This window comes from Dendrobates tinctorius, unplaced genomic scaffold (assembly GCF_039654945.1).
Source record: "Dendrobates tinctorius isolate UK_male_01 unplaced genomic scaffold, ASM3965494v1 ptg000063l, whole genome shotgun sequence".
Taxonomy (NCBI): domain Eukaryota; kingdom Metazoa; phylum Chordata; class Amphibia; order Anura; family Dendrobatidae; genus Dendrobates; species Dendrobates tinctorius.
This window is the reverse complement of record NW_027361731.1, coordinates 1772613-1791858: the sequence shown is the minus strand read 5'-3', so window position 1 is coordinate 1791858 and position 19246 is coordinate 1772613. Positions and strand designations below refer to the sequence as shown.

At 45.4% G+C, this 19246-nt stretch overlaps 2 protein-coding genes across 3 annotated transcripts in view; one reads left to right on the top strand and one right to left on the bottom strand.

The window, feature by feature from the left end:
- Positions 1-19246, top strand: part of LOC141094141 (uncharacterized) — a 392749-nt gene that overhangs the window by 262649 nt on the left and 110854 nt on the right. The window lies entirely within an intron of this gene.
- LOC141094166 (uncharacterized) overlaps positions 9750-19246 on the bottom strand; it is a 40597-nt gene continuing 31100 nt past the window's right edge. Inside the window, exons 2-7 of one of the 2 annotated variants that reach the window (XM_073579920.1) lie at positions 15178-15327; positions 14869-15048; positions 14670-14793; positions 14489-14586; positions 14200-14290; positions 9750-11081 (exon numbers count right to left, since the gene is read on the bottom strand). In XM_073579920.1, coding sequence (XP_073436021.1) covers positions 9805-11081; positions 14200-14290; positions 14489-14586; positions 14670-14793; positions 14869-15048; positions 15178-15255 — 1848 coding nt within the window. In that variant the 5' untranslated portion in view covers positions 15256-15327 and the 3' untranslated portion in view covers positions 9750-9804. The remainder of the gene's footprint in view (positions 11082-14199; positions 14291-14488; positions 14587-14669; positions 14794-14868; positions 15049-15177; positions 15328-19246) is intronic. The other variant, XM_073579921.1, reaches the window with a different exon arrangement.

The following is a 19246-nucleotide window of genomic DNA, read 5'->3' as shown; positions in this document are numbered from 1 at the left end:
GTTAACTAAGGGCAAGTCTAAGGGCAAGAAAAAACAGATTCTAGAACTAGATACTGACAGTCAGGTTAGCAATAGACAGGCCGTGCATGTCCTTGAGAGATGCAATGTCTCACCTGGGGTCCCTTACTTCCTGCATCCCGGCAGTTCAGTGGGCCCAGTTCCACACGAGGGAGCTACAACATCAAATTCTCTCAGAGGAAACCCATGACCGAGGGAATTTGACAAAGAAATTTACTTTATCCCAGATGGTCCTAACCTCCCTAGCGTGGTGGCTAGAGGATGATAATCTATCAGGAGGAGTACCAGGGGTGATAACGCCTTCCCGTATAATTACTACCGATGCCAGCCCCACAGGATGGGGGGCTCATATGGGAGGCGCCTTCTCCCAAGGCCTGTGGGATATAAGCGAGGATCAGGATTCTTCAAACTTGAAAGAGCTAAATGCGGTTAGTCATGCATTATATCATTTTCTTCCGCAGTTACAAGGGGAAAACGTGAGAATCCTTTCAGACAACACCACAGTGGTCGCATATCTGAACAGGCAAGGCTGGACTCGATCAGTTGCCTTAATGTCTTCCGCAAGAAAGATCTTGCCCTTAGCTGAAAAATAATTTTTGTCTCTCTCGGCCCTCCACATAAGAGGAAGAGACAATTCGGAAGCAGACTTTCTAAGCCGCCATATACTACAGCAAGGAGAGTGGTGCCTGAGCCGGCAAATATTCACATGCATTGTGTCACTACGGGGTCTTCCCCAAATAGAGCTCTTCGCCACCAGGGAAAACAGGCAGGTGCAAAGGTTCGCCTCTTTGAACGTGACAGACCGTTCGGAAATTCTGGATGCCCTCCAAGCCCCATGGCAGTTCAAACTAGCATATGCATTTCCCCCAATCATACTACTACCGCAGGTCATCAGGAGGATCAGGGCAGAGAAGGCACGAATAATCTTAATAGCGCCATTCTGGCCCAGGAGGCGATGGTTTTCATGCCTGCAAGCAATTTCAGTGACAGACCCTTGGGTGCTTCCTTCAACCCCCAAGCTCCTCTCTCAGGGGCCATTCTTCCATCCTCAAGTGGACAATCTCCACTTGACGGCTTGGAACTTGAAAGGGAAATGTTGAGAGCAAGAGGATTCACGGAAGGATTAGTCAATACTCTCCTGCAGAGTCGTAAATTGGCTACTACAAAAATTTACACCAGGGTATGGAGAAAGTTCCTAGAGTTTCACACAGCTCCCGACTCTAGAGAAATCCCGATAACACCGATCTTAGAGTTTCTACAAAAAGGGAAAGATTTAGGACTATCTGTTAACACACTAAAAGTCCAGGTGTCTGCTCTAGGGGCCCTCTATAGTTATAACGTGGCAGGCAATAGATGGATAGCCAGATTCATCTCGGCCTGTGAGCGGAGCGAACCGGTACACATACCCAGAGTTCCTCCTTGAGACTTGAATTTGGTACTAGATGCCCTAACACGTCCCCCCTTTGAACCGTTAGACTCAATATCCCTTAAGCACCTATCTCTCAAGACAGTACTACTAGTTGCACTAACCTCAGCCAGAAGAGTTAGCGACATACAAGCACTCTCAATAGAACCCCCTTTCCTGTTAACATTCCAGGATCAGCTAATATTAAAATCAGACCCCTCATACCTACCAAAAGTAGCAGGGAAGTTTCATAGGTCGCAAGAGATCTACCTCCCTTCATTTTTTTAGTAACCCTTCTACTCCAGAGGAAGAAAAATTCCTTACACTAGACGTTAGAAGAGCAGTATTACAATACATCGAGAGATCTAGCAGCTGGAGGAAGAGTAGGGCTCTATTTATTTCCTTCCAGGGCAAAAAGAAGGGATATGAGGTCACAAGGGGTACCCTGTCTCGGTGGATCTGAGACGCGATCGGTCTGGCATACTCCGTGAGCAATGAGATCCTCCGGAGGGTATCAGGGCACATTCCGCCAGAGCTATGGCTTCCTCATGGGCAGAGAGGGGAGACGTCGCAATAGAGTCTATATGTAAGGCTGCAACTTGGTCTTCGCCCTCTACCTTTTATAACCACTATAGGCTTGATTTATCATGCTCATCTGACCTAGCCTTTGGTAGAGCGGTCCTCGGCACGGTGGTCCCTCCCAGGTGAAGGTCTCTGAAAGTCTCTCCAAGTGGGTGCTGTCGTGGCAAAGAGTAAAAAGCCGGATTACTTACCGGTAATGCTCTTTTAATGAGTCCACGACAGCACCCGCTCACTACCCTCCCTAGAAGTTAACATAATGTATATACACCTTCTTAGATATAAAATTGATAAATTTAAAATATTGAATAATATAATGGCCTAATAATTGGCGGTCCTCAGGGTACTCTGAAATCCAACTGAGGAGAGGCGGATTGCCCTCTTTTATCTCTGTAGGTTTCCTGTTCCTATGGGCGGATCCCTCTCTCCAAGTGGGTGCTGTCGTGGACTCATTAAAAGAGCATTACCGGTAAGTAATCCGGCTTTTTTTTCCATAGGAAATAAAGGTACTGTGCAACGCAGCAGAATCTGCTGCTGATCCGCAAAGCCAAAACCGCTGCGGATCCGCACCAGAATCCGCAGCGTGTGCACATACCCTTATTGCAGTTTTCATATTTGTGATTACACCATCAATTTTTTTATTACCCAAAGTTGTGTACTTTGTTACCCAAGGTTGTGTACCTTATCATTAAATAAATTAAAGACAATATAACTTTATATAAAAAAAAAATTGTATTTATTATACAGATTTATAAATTAAGAAAACTTGAGGTGGAGATAGTACTGGAGGGGCTGACAGAGCGGACCACTTCGACAGTGGGAGAAGGTGAAGAGGTAGAGAAACCAAGAGGATGGGTGGACAAAAAAACAGAAGTAGGGATGGGATTTGATAAGGTTTGAGGGATGGAGTGGAGGGATTGGGAGACATTAGAGGTGGTGGATGGAGAAGAGGGTTGCATTTGGGGCAGGATAGGTATAGAAGGAGACTGATGGTAGTGGGCAGGGAGTACAGATTGGGCAGGGAGTGGTGGCATAGATGGTGTGGTTGGGAACTGGTATAGGACAGATAGCTGGTACGGGGCAGGAAGCTGGTATGGAGCAGGAGGGGGAGGAGAGACAGTGGCTAGAGAGGGGGCAGGTGCGGGAGGAATTACCGGGGCGGATGGAGGAGCTTGGGAGCTAACCTGCACTAGAGAAAACTGGCAGGCTTGCATTACATGCATCTGCTGGTCAGGCACTGGCGTAACTACCGGGGTAGCAGCCGAAGCAGTTGCTTAGGGGCCCGGGTCCCCGGCTCTGATCGGCGCTACCCGGTAGTGCAATTAAGTACATTACTGGCCCAACCACCGGTCCGTTGCGGTGCTCTTGCCGGTCCGCGGACACAAGGGGAGCCGGCAGCTGTAGTGTAGCAGCTGATACTCACCCTGTCATCCCTGTCAGCGCGGCGGCTTCATCCAGCGCTGAGCGGTCACGTGCTACCGCTCATTTAAGGTTATGAATATGGACGCCACTCATCTCCCATAGGCGTGGCGTCCATATTCATGGACCTTAATGAGCAGTAGCACGTGACTGCTCCGCACAGGAAGAAGCTGAAGCGCCGCGAGATGCAGGGATGTGCAGCAACGGGAAGGAAGTTCAGCGACAGCGACGTGAGGGGTAAGTATGATGAGGGAGGATGGGGGAGCCCAGCCATACATACCCTGTTGGGAGCAGAGCCATAAATACAAGGGAGGGAGAGTGGGAGCGGAGCCATAAATACCTGGGAGGGAGAGTGGGAGCGGAGCCATAAATACATGGGAGGGGAAGCGGGAGCGGAGCCATAAATACATGGGAGGGGAAGCGGGAGCGGAGCCATAAATACATGGGAGGGAGAGTGGGAGCGAAGCCATAAATACATGGGAGCGGAGCCATAAATACATGGGAGGGAGAGTGGGAGCGAAGCCATAAATACATGGGAGGGAGCCATAAATACAAGGGAGGGAGGGAGAGTGGGAGCGGAGCCATAAATACATGGGACGGAGCCATAAATACAAGGGAGGGAGAGTGGGAGCAGATCCATAAATACAAGGGAGGGAGAGTGAGAGCGGAGCCATAAATACCTGGGAGGGAGAGTGAGAGCGGAGCCATAAATACATGGGAGGGGGAGCGGGAGCGGAGCCATAAATACATGGGAGGGAGAGTGGGAGCAAAGCCATAAATACATGGGAGCGGAGCCATAAATACATGGGAGGGAGAGTGGGAGCGAAGCCATAAATACGTGGGAGGGAGCCATAAATACAAGGGAGGGAGGGAGAGTGGGAGCGGAGCCATAAATACATGGGAGCGGAGCCATAAATACAAGGAAGGGAGAGTGGGAGCGGAGCCATATATACAAGGGAGGGAGAGTGGAAGCATAGTCATATATACAAGGGAGGGAGAGTGGGAGCGGAGCCATGCATACAGGATGGGACAGGGGAGCCATGTATACAGGATGGGAGGGTGGGAGCGGAGCCATGTATACAAGGATGGGAGGAGAGCCATGTATACAAGGATGGTGACAGGGGAGCCATGCATACGACAGGGGGAGCCACACAGAGCTGGACAGGACGGGGGGAACCACACATACATTTTCTGATGATTAGAAAATAATCAGCATGTACAGTACTCCAGTACAATTTTTCTTAAGTGTTCAATGCTCCATTTCCTTGTAGGTTCCAATCATCATTAGCAGTGACGGTCATCAGTAGAAGTAGCCCGGTGCTCCCACTGAAGCACAGAAACAAGCCAGATGCTCCCACTCATTAAAAACCTATGGTGAGTTGAGTCACATTTTAAATGTTATAATTAAATGATAAGTATGCACTGCTAAACTACAACCGCGTCCATAGCCCCGCCCCTGTCACACCTCCATCCCTGCCCTGCCGGGCCATGGAAGAATGGTCTTGCTTGAAGCCGGTCCCTGGTACAAAAAAGGTTGGGGACCACTGGTGTAGGGGATCCGGGGCCCCGGCGGAAAAAAATGTACACTATGAATGATTTCGCACTGCGTCTTGAAGGGGGTGTGTCTTTGAGGGGGCCCCATTTAAAAGTTTGCTATGGGGCCCAATCAGTTCTAGTTACGCCCCTGTGCTTGTCTATGCACTCGACTACTGCCTGGAAAAAGGAATGATTAGGCGATTTGCTTGCATCTAAATGTATTTTATCCAGACGCGTGCTTAATTCAAGCATACTGTTGTTATTGAGGTTGAATCCAGCACTCATTTGCTCAGACAACAGCTTCAGCGAGTTCTGAAAGGATGCATTTAGATGCAAGAACTCAGGTGCATAGGTCCTTTCCTGACCCCTCTGGTGCTGCTGCCCAGAACCCAAAGGTGTTCTATAGGTGGTAGCAGTGTCAGAGGGGTGAGTTAAAGGAAAAGCTACCTCGTCACCAGCAGCTTCAAGTAACGAAATCTGCCATGATGCTCCAGTGCTGGTGGATGGGACCGAGGGACCATATGTGAGGGAAGGCAGGGACGGTGCAGACGGGTCGGTCTGTCCAAGGGGTCCCTGTTGGCAGACTCCTGTGGGATCGCTCCAGAAGGGTTCAACTCTGCAGGCTCCCGAGTGCTGCATACGGTGCTGTGGTAGAATGAAAAAAAAATGTAATTAATACATTGCTATTGCTTGGCCCTGACTGAAACCAAAAAAAAAGGTTACACATGTAAACCTTTTTACCTAGTAAATGGGGTGGGGAACATTTACCTTCTGCTCACCATAGTCGACCGGAGGAATGACAGGGCTCTTGCATATTTGTATTTTGATCTGTGTCCTCCAAATCCACTTGAAGCCTCCATTTCTTTGTTGAACTCCTTCTTGAAGCGATCCCTGAGCGACTGCCACTGCTTGATAACGCTTTCCCCTGTAAAGTGAAAGCACAAATTGGTTAATATACAACACATTACATCCTGCAACCTAACTTACTGAACTGTGAATACTTAAGCGCTAAATTCTGGGCCCAAACATCAAGGTCCTCCCAATTTTCTATAACTTCTCGGCACACTTCCTCCCAGAGCCGACGTGTCACAACGTCAGTGTGGCTGCGGTCACCCATGTTCCACAGCGGAACCCGCTCTCGGACTTCATCGAGGAGGAGGTCGATGTTTAGACCTACCTCACCGTCAGAGTCGGGAGCATGCTGTTAAGCCTATTAAAAAAGACAAAAAAAAATTACACTCAAATCATCCACATAAAGTTGAAAAATACAAAACCCCAAAAATTAAAAAAAACAAGTTACTCTGGTGACCGCCCCGATGCTCACGCCGATGACCCTGGGAGGCGCTTTGAGGACCTCTACATTCCCTAGCCCTAGAATGGGAAGACTATAAAAAAAAGAAACATGTGCTTGGATGTAGGCTTATGTGTTGGGTGTACTGTGATGTCTGTGCTGCAGCTTCCTGTTAAACAAGAATTAATACATATATGGTTATGTGTACAAAAAAGAAAAAAAATTACCTCAGTTTGCTGCCGATGTGAGGGAGGGCTCCCAGAAGATGACATATTTGCCACTGGCTGGCCTGGCTTTGTCACTGGTAGGGCGGCAAAAGTATCTGCAAGTATAAAGACACTTTTTTGCTACTATACAAAGGATAGATAAAGCTCTCTGGCCTTTAATACTTACATGATGGGTTTCACTGATCGGCTTGGCTGTGTCGCTGGTCGGCCTGGCTGTGTCGCTGGTCGGCCTGGCTGTGTCACTGGTGGCCTAGGAAACTTTCTGCAAGAAATAAACACGATTGTTAGCTTTTATACTAAGATTTTTTTCTGTGTTGTACGCCGATTTAGAAAAAAAAAAGGTAGCTCCATAGCTCTTAGGATTTCACCCCCCCACAAAAAAATCCCTCTATGTCCCCCAAACAAAAAATGATAACTACTTTAGTAAGTTGCTAAACCACCCCCCATGTAATTAAAAGTTTTTAGTTATGAGCGATGCGCAAACAAACATAACCTCCCCCTCCAGTATTTCCCCCCCAAAAAAAACATAACACACCCACCAAAGTAGTACCTTGCAAACACCATTGCACAGTAAATACCCTCCCTTCCCACTTTAAATCACTAAACCCCCACATGAATATATATTGAACACAGATGTAATGTTTTAAAAACCCTGGTAAAATTTAACAACCAATTTCTGCATTCCCCATTTGTATACTCCATGGTTCTTTAAAATACAACCTCAAACACCCTTGTATTGCACGTAAGCCAAAATAACCACCACTGGTGCTTTCCTGTGAGACATAACCCAAAAATTTAAAGTTACCTTGGTGAAATGATACTATGGATGGCAAGGTTTTGAACAATTTAAATAATTTTTTTTTTAACTCACTTTTTTTAATTTTTTTTTTCAAGCAAAGTAGGAATAGCACAGCTCTTTATTGGAATACAAGGACAGTAATGAAAAAAAAAATTCTTGCATAGGCACTGCAACTCTGGCTGGGCTGAGGCTGGCTGGACTCCTGCTGGCTGGGCTCCCGCTGGCTGTGGGTTGGGCTCCCGCTGGACGTATGCTGGGCTCCCGCTGGACAGGCCGACAGACATACGATTTTCGATGGATCTGTCAAACGACGAATGAAGCGTGCGGTCATCCGTCGCAATCTGTCGCTAATACAAGTCTATGAGAAATAAACGGATCCAGCTGCATCAGTCGGTGGATTCGTTTTTTGCAAGATTCGACGGATTGTGACTTATGGAAAAAAACTGATGTGTGAAACAGGTCTTAGTCAGAAGGTGACTGATAGAAAAAACACGTACCCCACGTTTCAATATAGGGTGAGGTGACGTATACACACTCGCTCTCCAAGCCTCTCATTTCTATTGGTTTTCTCGTCCTCACCAAAGGCGACTCATCAGGAGACTATTTACTATTGACCTATATTCAAGTGAGACTAGACAAAGAAAACCCTAAAATCATGTATCATGCTATCCAAAACAGACAGAAAATTAACCACATATTGGCAGATCCCAGACTTCAAACTATATACTTCATAAGTTTATAAGCCACTCCAGTGTCAGGAATAGATAGTATGTAAAAATACAGTATATACCGCTCAGGGAAGACAACTTCCAGATATATTTTCCATATTCATACTAAATAATGGCATAGATCTCCCAGACATTATGGTTGCACATATCCCTAGCCTTTATAATGATATTGCACTAATTCCTTTGTAAAGGCTGAGGTTGTTGGGCATTGTATACCCTGGCCTCCCCGTAGAGGAAAGCAGTTCCTTTTATCTTGCATGGCACGGTCATTACTCACTGTGCTGTCAGTGTCCTCCTTGCTGTGCTGGCAAGTTTCTACTCCTGGTTTCCAATGAATTGAGTCACAGTCTAAGACAACTCTCAACTGAATCATTGTATTCACTTCAGGACACAGCACATCCACATAGTTTCCAGCATTTCCTTCACAAGAGAAATGGCATTTCATCTTTCCCAACTCTGTTTCTTATGTCACTAAGTGTTTCCGCGGGACGGAGTGTCTCAGACGACTCCTCAGTGTCCTCCTTGACAAACATTACCACAGTGAAGCACTCTCCTATCTGTTTTGCCCTGGACATCAGAGACTCAGCCCACAAATTTATACGCCACATTATGGAGTGACCTTCCCGTACACTTTTACGGTGACCGGTGTGCCTTCTCTACTTCCTTTCTTCTTCTGACATTGGAAACTGCTGTACTCTCTCCCTTCCAGTGTACCCTGGATGGCTGGGCACACTTTTAAACGTTGTGGGGTTAAAAGGCAACTCGGGCATATAGCCCTTCCGAGCACTTCGGGGTCTGGCCCCTGACTGACTATAACAGGAAATCTTTTCTGACTTATTCCCCCATGAACCCCTCCTACAATTATTTCCTATATGTCCTACAGTGTACCTAACATGTAATGGACTCAGTACCCATCTAGTGACTATAATACCTTCTGCACTGTCCCTATCACATACATGTTACAACATATTATACATTGGTAATACAGCAACAAAGGTATACATTATAGATATAGACACAGTATGAAGGATTAAAAAAGGGTAAATCTCCAACTCCATACACCCTGACAGACCACAGCATGCCCATTAGTTAGAAGCTGCTAATGATCTTTGGAGCAGGTAAAGTTTTACTTGGGTAATACACATTGGGCCATCTGAAAACTGAGTTTGGTCTAGGACAATTTGTCTGCACTACTAATTGACAGCTGGTACAATACCAAACTAGGGCAGTCCCTATAGGAGAAAAAACACAATTATACTGTGCTTTCACATACTTTCTATTCCTGACACTGGAGTGGCTTATAAACTTGCGAAGTATATAGTTTGCAGTCTGGGATCTGCCTATATAGTTTTCTGACTGTTTAGGATAACATGATACATGATTTTTGGGTTTTCTTCGTCTAGTCTCACTTGAATATAGGTCAATATTATATAGTCGCCTGATGAGTTGCCTTTGGTGAAAACAATGAAAACTGTAGAAATGAGAGGCTTGGATAGCGAGTGTATATGCTTCACCTCACCCTATATACTGAAACGTGTGGTATATGTTTAATCTGTTAGTCATCTTCTGACTAACCTGTAAGGGGTGAATTATGGGTATAGTTGTACATTTGGAAATAATAAAGTTTAAAGTTTTTATCCTTTTGTCAGCAAACATAAGGAATGAAAAGAGGCAACCCCTATAAGAAGATCCAATTTTGGTTAAAAAGATTCAAACATTCTGAACACAAAATAAGACTTCTCCCCAATGTGACTTCTCTGATGTTTATTAACAGTTGATTTCCAAGTAAAATACTTCCCACATTAAGAAAATGAAAAAGATTTATCCTCTGTGTGACTGCTTTGATGTCTAACAAGATGCTGTTTCCGGATAAAACATTTCCCACATTCTGAACAGGAAAAAGGCTTCTCCCCTGTATGGGCTCTCTGGTGGCTATCAAGATACTCTTTCCGGTTAAAACATTTCCCACATTCTGAACAGGAAAAAGGCTTCTCCCCTGTGTGACTACTCTGATGTCTAACAAGATGCTCTTTCCGGTTAAAACATTTCCCACATTCTGGACAGGAAAACGGCTTCTCCCCTGTGTGGGCTCTCTGGTGGCTATCAAGATACTCTTTCCGCTTAAAAAATTTCCCACATTCTGAACAGGAAAAAGGCTTCTCCCCTGTGTGACTGCTCTGATGTCTAACAAGATGCTGTTTCTGTTTAAAACATTTCCCACATTCTGAACAGGAAAAAGGCTTCTCCCCTCTGTGCGTTCTCTGGTGGCTAGCAAGATTTGTTTTCCATTTAAAACATTTTCCACATTCTGAACATGAAAAAGGCTTCTCCCCTGTGTGGGTTCTCTGGTGGCTATCAAGATTTGCTTTCCATGTAAAACATTTCCCACATTCTGAACATGAAAAAGGCTTCACCCCTGTGTGGGCTCTCTGGTGGCTATCAAGATACTCTTTCCGGTAAAAACATTTCCCACATTCTGAACATGAATATGGCTTCTCCCTTCTGTGGTTTCTCTGGTGGCTATCAAGATTTGTTTTCCATTTAAAACCTTTCCCACATTCTGAACATGAAAAAGGCTTCTCCGCTATGTGGGCTTTCTGGTGGTTATTAAGATACTCTTTCCGGTAAAAACATTTCCCACATTCTGAACATGAAAAAGGCTTCTCCCCTGTGTGGGTTTTCTGGTGGCTGTCAAGATGCGTTTTCTGGTAAAAACATTTCCCACATTCTGTACAGGAAAAAGGTTTCGTTCCTGTGTGAAATCTCTGGTGAGTAACAAAATGTGATTTCCATGTAAAATATTTCCCACATTCTGAACATGAAAATGACTTCTTTGGTGTAGGAGCAGTTTGTTTTTTAATGCCTCTTTTGTGACTTTGATTTTCCTTAGTAGTTGGTAATGAGTCAGAAGATGGGACCTGTTTCATAGGATCAGATGACAGATCTTTGCTGTGAATGGATGATGGTATATCTGGAGTAACAGAAATCACTTCAGTTGTATCTTGTAGGATCTCAAGATCATCAGATTTAAAAATTGAAGATGTCAGTTGTCCCTCTGATCTCCTGGTACAGTCATCTGCTAAGATAAAAAACAATTATTATTTTTTAATAAAATATCCTTGAGTTTTATATTTTTTAACATTTCTACTTAAAATGTCCATAAAAATAGCAAGCTAGAAAAAACTTTATTTACCAAGATAATGACAGTTCACAGTCTAATAGAAAACCTTGTTGGATGAACCAGTAGTGTGTGGTGTTCAACTGTTTGTTCATTCTGCCTCCCAAATATCGAATTATAAGAAACCAATCAATGTTATGTAGGCGAAAATAATACCAATTCTCATCTCACAAAAACAGTTCAAATTCAGGTCCATCATCTGTCAATGGAAAACAGAGGTTCCCACACTATTAGTGGCTCAAAAGCTGTTGAAAAGCAACAGGGTTTCTATAAACCAACCCTGCAATATCCGCTCTCACTTCTGAGCCTTGCAGTGTGCTCAAACAACATTTAGGATCCCTGTATTTAGCAATATTATAGTGAGAAGAATACACTTAATTTGCAGTGTGTGTCTCCTGGAGCACAATCTGGGCACTATGTGTTGGGTAATAAAATGGCAGATGTGTAATTTTCACTCTCCAACATCCACTGCATGTTAATTTCCGGAAAATGGCTGTGGAGTCAAAATATTCAGTCCTCCTATAGATTATAACCCTGAGTGAATTAATTTATAAAATGGAATCACTTTATGGGGATTTCGACTATTCTGGTTTCTGTCATTTAGTTATATTAGGGCTTCTGCATATGGTGTGTCCAATCTCATCTGGGGTCTGTTCCTGCTCTCCAGCTGGAGTAATCTGTTTCCTACTTCAGCCGATTGGAAAGTACCACACCCTACTAAAGCTCAAAGCATATTGCCGGAATCTGCCAGATACAGCGTTGTTCTCCTCTGGTTCAGTCCTCTGTGCTCAGCTCGCGGCTTGTGTATTTGTTTCCTGTTGTGACTGCGGCCCATTTACTGATTACTCTTTTTTTTTCTGATTCTGTATTCTGTCCTTCTGGCTCTGACCCAGCTACCTGACTATTCTTCTTGCCCTCTAATACCACAGAATAGCAGGTAACGCCATGGTCCAAGTCTAGGGGTCCATGTGTAAGTCCAGATCCATGTAAGGGTGTTATAGGGCGATGAGCAAGGCAATCCTTGGGATATGGAAAGCAGAGAAGATAGTGCCAAGCATGTTCATGGTGGACGTCTTTTGAGCTGCCAGGTGACCACGAACAGTGCTCCCAATACATTGTGTCTGCAAACTATTCCAGCAAGATCCGCATTCAAATAGCTAAATGGCGCTCCTTCCCTTCTGAACACTGCCATGTGCCCAGACAGTAGAATACAACCGTATATAGGGTATTGTGCGAAGTTGGAAAATAAGCTGTAAGATCCATTTGTTTTCTGTTATCCTTTGTGAAGAATTCCAGTGTTATCACCACATAAAGTGACACACGTCAGATTTTAAAAATGGGGCCTGATTAGGAACACAAAACTGGCTGCAGGAAGAGGTTAAATCAGAGTATTTTGGACACCAACTACTGTAATCAAAAACTGAGTATAGACAATAACACATCTACTGAAATGATCAAACTCAACAGTCTTCATCAGTAATAAATGAGTAACTAGTGGTGAAACCTATCTGGGGTAACTAGAGTATGGGGCTCGGTGACTTCACAATCTAAACTATGGTAAGGTCCAATATTTTCTGTCAGATGAGTTTAAAGATGAAATATTACACATTTAAAGAGAACTGTGTATAATAGTGCAGAGCTGAGATGTCTTAAAGGGAACCTGTCAGCAGGATTGTGCACAGTAACCTACAGACACTGTCAGGTCAGCGCCGTTATACTGATTACAGTGATACCTGGTAATGACATCCGTCTTGTGGTCGTTGTTTAATCTGTATTTGTAGTTTTCAGTTAATGAGATTCTCGTGCTCTGGGGTGGGGCTGTGGGCGGACTGTGGGCGGGGCTTTATGTGGTGCTCTGATTACATATGGATCTGTATTGGCTTATGACAGGTCACTGATCCCTCACTGACCTGCCCCCTATTTTACATAATGCATATAATAGTGTTGATATTATTGTTGATAATGCCTATAATATTGTGGCTATTGTGAGGCTTAGCAATAACATTACATCCATCAAAATGTCACCAGCGATGGCGTCTCCTGCGTAGTAGCATCTGTAAGTAAGAGATAGATGATACTGGACAGGCGCCGCCGGTGTCATTTTGCTGGATGTCATTTTTTTAATAAAGAAGAAAACCTTTCAAGCTTCTCCCTTTCCTTTGCGCTGCCCTGCGATTGGGTTACCCTGCTTCCCATGTTTATATCCTCTCTAGAGGCACCCGACAGGAGCAGCATCGGATTACTTTTACCAGCGCCCTGAGACCTGCCAGCCTGGCGCTCCATATATCTGTCTCACTCTGACTATTTCATGTATTTTTTCTTCTAAGTCTCACAATAGCCACAATATTATAGGCATTATCAACAATAATATCAACACTATTATATACATTATGTAAAATAGGGGGCAGGTCACTGAAGGATCAATGACCTGTCATAAGCCAATACAGATGAATATGTAATCAGAGCACCACATAAAGCCCCGCCCACAGGCCACCCACAGCTCCGCCCCGGAGCATGAGATTCTCGTTACCTAAAAACTACAAATACAGATTAAACAACAAACACATAACGGATTTCATCACCAGATATCAATGTAATCAGAATAACGGCGCTGACCTGACACTGTGTGTAGATTACTTTGCACAATCCTGCTGACAGGTTCCCTTTAAATTTAGATCTAAGGCATTTGGAAGAGGCGATGGAGAGCTTTTTTTAAAGACTATCAGGGAGTTACAGACTCACATAAGTGAAGCAGGACAATCCCACCACAACCACACTATCATACAGAATGAACAGGTAAAAAAAAGACACAGAATAAAATAATATGATACATCCCAACAACAAAGTATGTATGAGGGGAGAAATCAAACAGTAAACTGGAGTTGTATTCATTTATGGTGGACCATTGGAGCTACTATGAGTCCTGACCAGAAGATTAGAGAAAATAACATTGCTCCCCATTTCAGGAGAGATTGTGCAGTAATCTGTGACTTCTCTGTATTTAGTGGTTACTACTCACCTGGGTAGTCATATGTTGGAATCTCCTCTTTACACCGCTCATCACCCCTCACATATGTCTCTGTAGTATTAATATGGGTCAGATCTTCACCCTGAAACAAATAGTGTAAAAGTCACAGACAGATGGAGAAGTCACATCTATGATCAGCTCTAATCCTGCCATCTCCACCGCTCTCATTACACAAGTATAAAACATATAATACTGGTGGATAAAACAAGACTGAGCACAAGATCTTCACAGCCGTCTACACATCATAGGGGAGATCTCATGACACCTTCTCTCCATCTACCTGATGATCCTGAGGAGCATTGGGATCTTCTTGTTGACAGTTCTGTCGAAGAAGAGGACGGGGACGTCTCTCTGGTGTTGTCCTGTTACTGGATAGATCTGGAGGAAACACATACAGGGACTGAATTCATTCTTTACATACAGATAATTATAGACCGAGTGTATTTAGTCCTGTCTATTACCTGGTGATGTGAGGGGCTGGGGAACCTCCATCATGACGTCCTTGTACAGATCTTTGTGTCCTTCTAAATATTCCCACTCCTCCATGGAGAAATAGACAGCAACATCCTGACACCTTATAGGAACCTGACACATACAATGATACCGTCATTCCCCTGATCCCCTCATATTGTTACTGTGTAATATTCCCAGCAGTGTCACCTCTCCAGTCAGCAGCTCAATGATCTTGTAGATGAGATCTAGGGTCTTCTGGTCATTGATGCCCTCATGTATCGGGGGGTGAGGTGGAGGCCCCGTGATTGGACTTAGGGGTCTTCCCAATCCCTCAGACACAGGGTCCTGGCAGCGCTCACTAGAGGTCTTCTTCACTACTGTGTAATCCTGGTTATGGAGAGACACATTAATAAATCTCACTACAGACATTTCCAGAGTCCTCACCTCTCCAGTTCTGTCCATCTGTTATTCCCATAGATAAGAATGATGTAATGTGACGTCATCAGAATCTCTCACCTCTCCAGTAAGATGGAAGAGGATCTCTAGGGTGAGGTGTAATATCCTCTCCGCCATCTTGTCTCTGTCCATAGCCATCTTTGATGGGTAAATCAGGAAAATTCTCTTTCATAGAAGATCTTCACTGAGAGGATCCGATATTGTAGAGAACTGAATGAGGAGAAGATGAGCCAATGTAACATCATAAAATCCTGTGTAATAATACAGTTACTGGAGATAATAAGGGAAACATATGAGGAGATTTACAGTATTTAGTTTTCTTCCCTGACATCTACTAATAAAACCTATATATTTAGGCCACAGACAACAAGCAGTTTCTCCCTCGGAGTCGGCAGCTGAATACGTTCCTCATAGACTCATCTTCCATAACGCTAATTCTCGTCTCATTACCGACACTGGAATCGGCATTAGCAATACTGCAGGAGATATTCATTACACGTGACAGGAGAAATAACTACTTCATGATGAGGACGACATCTTCATCTTCTACTACGGCTCTAGAAACATATTTGTCCAGAGTCCGTCACTGACTCCATCCCCACCGGCCGTCTATATGAAGGATTCCCATCTTCCCCGCACTGTAATCTTCTATCACGTTAGATCTCATGTCTGATTCACAAACAGAAGTTTGAGGCTTTTAGACAACCTTTGTATCCACAAACACCATGGACAGAAATTATCTGATCCCAAAGTCTCCATGTACGAGTACAGTGATTTATGGGGTTATTTCTGGTATTAGGTTTTCCTATATTACAAGAAAAACACCAGAAAAAAGACATATATTAAAATGTTTTTAAAGAAAATTGGCTCCAGCAATTCTTATAAAAAGAGAAAAACATGGAAAAAGCAGAAGACACGTTATATTTTTTTAACAATAAACAATTGTTTAAAAAAAATTACCTCTTTTGGGCCCCAGAACATAGATATATACCGCAGGGACAGCACAGGAGCGGCTGCAACAAAAACCCTGGCAGTTTAACCACTTGCTGCTGCCAAAAGCAAACATGGCGTCTAAGAAGGTGTGACAGAGTCCGGCTGAATGCCCTCCGACCCAAGTACTCGATAGTATGAGGCGGCCTAGTTGCTATGATACTTACATGCCTAATAATGGTGTCTGGGCCTGAAATGTATGAAGGTCTATTAGCAGTGGCGTAACTACAAAGTTATGGGCCCCGATGCGAGCTTTCAAATGGGGCCCCCACCATGCCAAAATACACGTACATCTCCGCTCCGTACACCTCGTACACACGTGGCTCTGCTCCGTACACCTCGTACACGTGTGGCTCAGCTCCGTACACCTCGTACACACGCAGCTCCGCTCCGTACACCTCGTACACGCGCGGCTTCGCTTTGTACACCTCGTATACACACGGCTCCGCTCAGTACACCTCCTTCACACGCAGCTCCGCTCAGTACACGTCGTACACATGCGGCTTCGCTCCGTACACCTCGTACACATGCATGCAAAGAGAAACCAGAGTAAATAGGTGAAGAGAATAAAAATTCATCTGTATTAAGTCAGTAAAAATGTATATAAATAGGGTAACAAAGCACAGTAATGGACAAAGTTATAATAGAACAACACCGCTGGGTGAAAACAGCAACCACAGGGTAACCACACTGTCTGACTGCACATGGATGCACATAAGTGCATATAATACAGGGCAAACAGAGTATAGAGTAAAATGGCCAGTGCACATTAAAACATCAGATGCCCAGGTAAAGATATAAAGATATCACATGCCGCTGATATGAACAACGTTGGTAGCGATCAGATGTCAGGATGTCAGGTATTGGTTCAAATAAAGCAGCGACATCTTACCAGCAATGAGGCAGAGGCAGAGTGGACCCTGGGCCAGGTGGAGGAGGACCCGACGCGCGTTTCGCGTGTCACAGACCACGCTTTCTCAAGGGAAGTGTATTGGAAGTGAGGAGCAGGACCTTTTTAAGCCCATGTGACCCAGTCAAGTGGTAGCCGATAGATCAATCGCAGTGGTTCTCAGCGGCGCATGTGCACTGGACATCCCGAGCGTCGGCAACAGCTGGGGAAAGCGTCAGACATTGCCCTGGGCACACAGGGAGAGGAGCAAGTCCCCGGGAGCCCGGGGAAAGGTTGAGAGACGCCCCCCACTTGCCGAACACAGAGGGAAACAGAGCGCATGCGCACAACCACTGTATTACCAATGAAATCTTGTGTCAATGCTTGGTATGTACACCTCGTACACACACGGCTACGCTCAGTACAACTCGTACAAATGCGGCTCCACTCCGTACATCTCCTACACATGTGGCTCCGCTCCGAACACCTCCTACACACGCGGCTCCGCTCCGTACACCTCCTACACACACGGCTCCCCTCCGTCCAAAATTGTACACACAGCTCTGCTACATCTACACTGTAAACCCCTCCTGACCCCACACATAAACTTTACCTCTTCCAGCACATGACAACCAGCACAGCAGAGTCCTGCAGACACCGAAGCTCCTGATCATCTGACCCCTGACTCCTCCCCTCCTGTGACCTCATCACAGGTTCTGTGAGCACATTGGAGAAAACAGCTTAGTGATGGTCTGCTGTCAGTGCGGTGGGTCTCTGCGGGAGGGCGAGGATGGGGTGCACGGGCAGTGCGGGACGCGGGTGAGGGGGGTCAAAAATGAGACTGTCCCGCAAGAATCGGGATGATTAGGAGATATGCACGCCAGGCCCCTGACTCCCCCCGGGCACGGTCGCAGTGGCGACTCCTGCGACCGTGGTAGTTACACCCCTGTCTATTAGGCTGGACAGAGGCAGCGTCCAATAAGTTACCTTTTAACGCCCCTGTTACGTGTTACAGAACCACTCAGCACCCAGAATATGTTGTGCAGTTATATGTATGTATAATAGGTTCCATGTGAGATGCATGTCCCTAATGCATCAGTTCACAGGCTGCGCCCCTTTCCAGAGGGGACACGATATTCTCCTTTTGTCCGCCCTCCCCCCACCTTTGTAATTCCCACGGAAAACATCGGCAGGCTCTGGCCACCTGCGGCTTTTGTAATGTATGTCTGGCCTGCCGCTTTTCTATTGTCCGGCCCTCTGTATCTGTGCGATATATTCTGTGTCCTGTGAGTAAAGTGTAGTCAGACTGGAAATACGTGGAGAAGCAGTGATCTTTTATATGCACCCATGTAACCAAGGAATTCCAGCCAGCGTCATTCATTCAGACTCCAGCCAACGCAGAGCGGACCTCCGAAAACACGGGGTGGTACTGAAAGAGGTACCCCAGCTTGGTAGACCCCATTACACTGGTGGCAGCGGAGGGATATGATACCCCTTCTACAGGAGGAAAGGAATGAATGGAAAACAACTACCAGAAGTTAAAGAGGACTACATTAAAAGATCTGGTGGAAGCCCGAGGGTTGATCGCCAGCATCAAAACAAAAGCGGATTTGATAGCAGCCCTCATGGAACACGACAGTGCAGCGCCCCCCAATGTGAACATGGAGGAGACCGAATTCCAGAGGGAGGTAAAGAACAGATTGGCGTTCTATGGCCCAAACCCTGCAGTAGAGATCATACGAGAGGTGATGGCTGATGTGCGTACTGATCTGAAGGAAAAGATGGCTGAGCGGACCAGGATAGAGCTAGCCAAGATGGAGATGGCAGAGCGGACCAAAGTGGAGCTGGCCAAGATGGAGATGGCAGAGCGGAGAGAGGAGAGTCAGCGAGCAGGGGGAGCTGTGGCCTTCGACCAGGTACTGTCATGTCGGACGCTGTTCACACCACAGCATCCGGCAGGCAGAGGTAGTTCCACCTCCAGCCACTATAGCCTCAGTGGCGCCGGCCTGATCTTCAGGCTCTCGGGGGTTAATCCTGCTGGAGACCAGGTTGGATGGTTAGTCACGCCCACGGTCTTTAAATAGTCATGCTGGCCTATGGGCGTCGCCGATTATAGCTTGTGTTTCATACCAAGTGGTTCCGGTCTGGAGTGGAGGTGTTCAAGAGAGAGAGATTCATATCTGGTGTCGTATGATCCGTCGTTATCCTTTCTCCTTCCCATATTTGTGTTTAGTTGTGCCCTGTTCACAT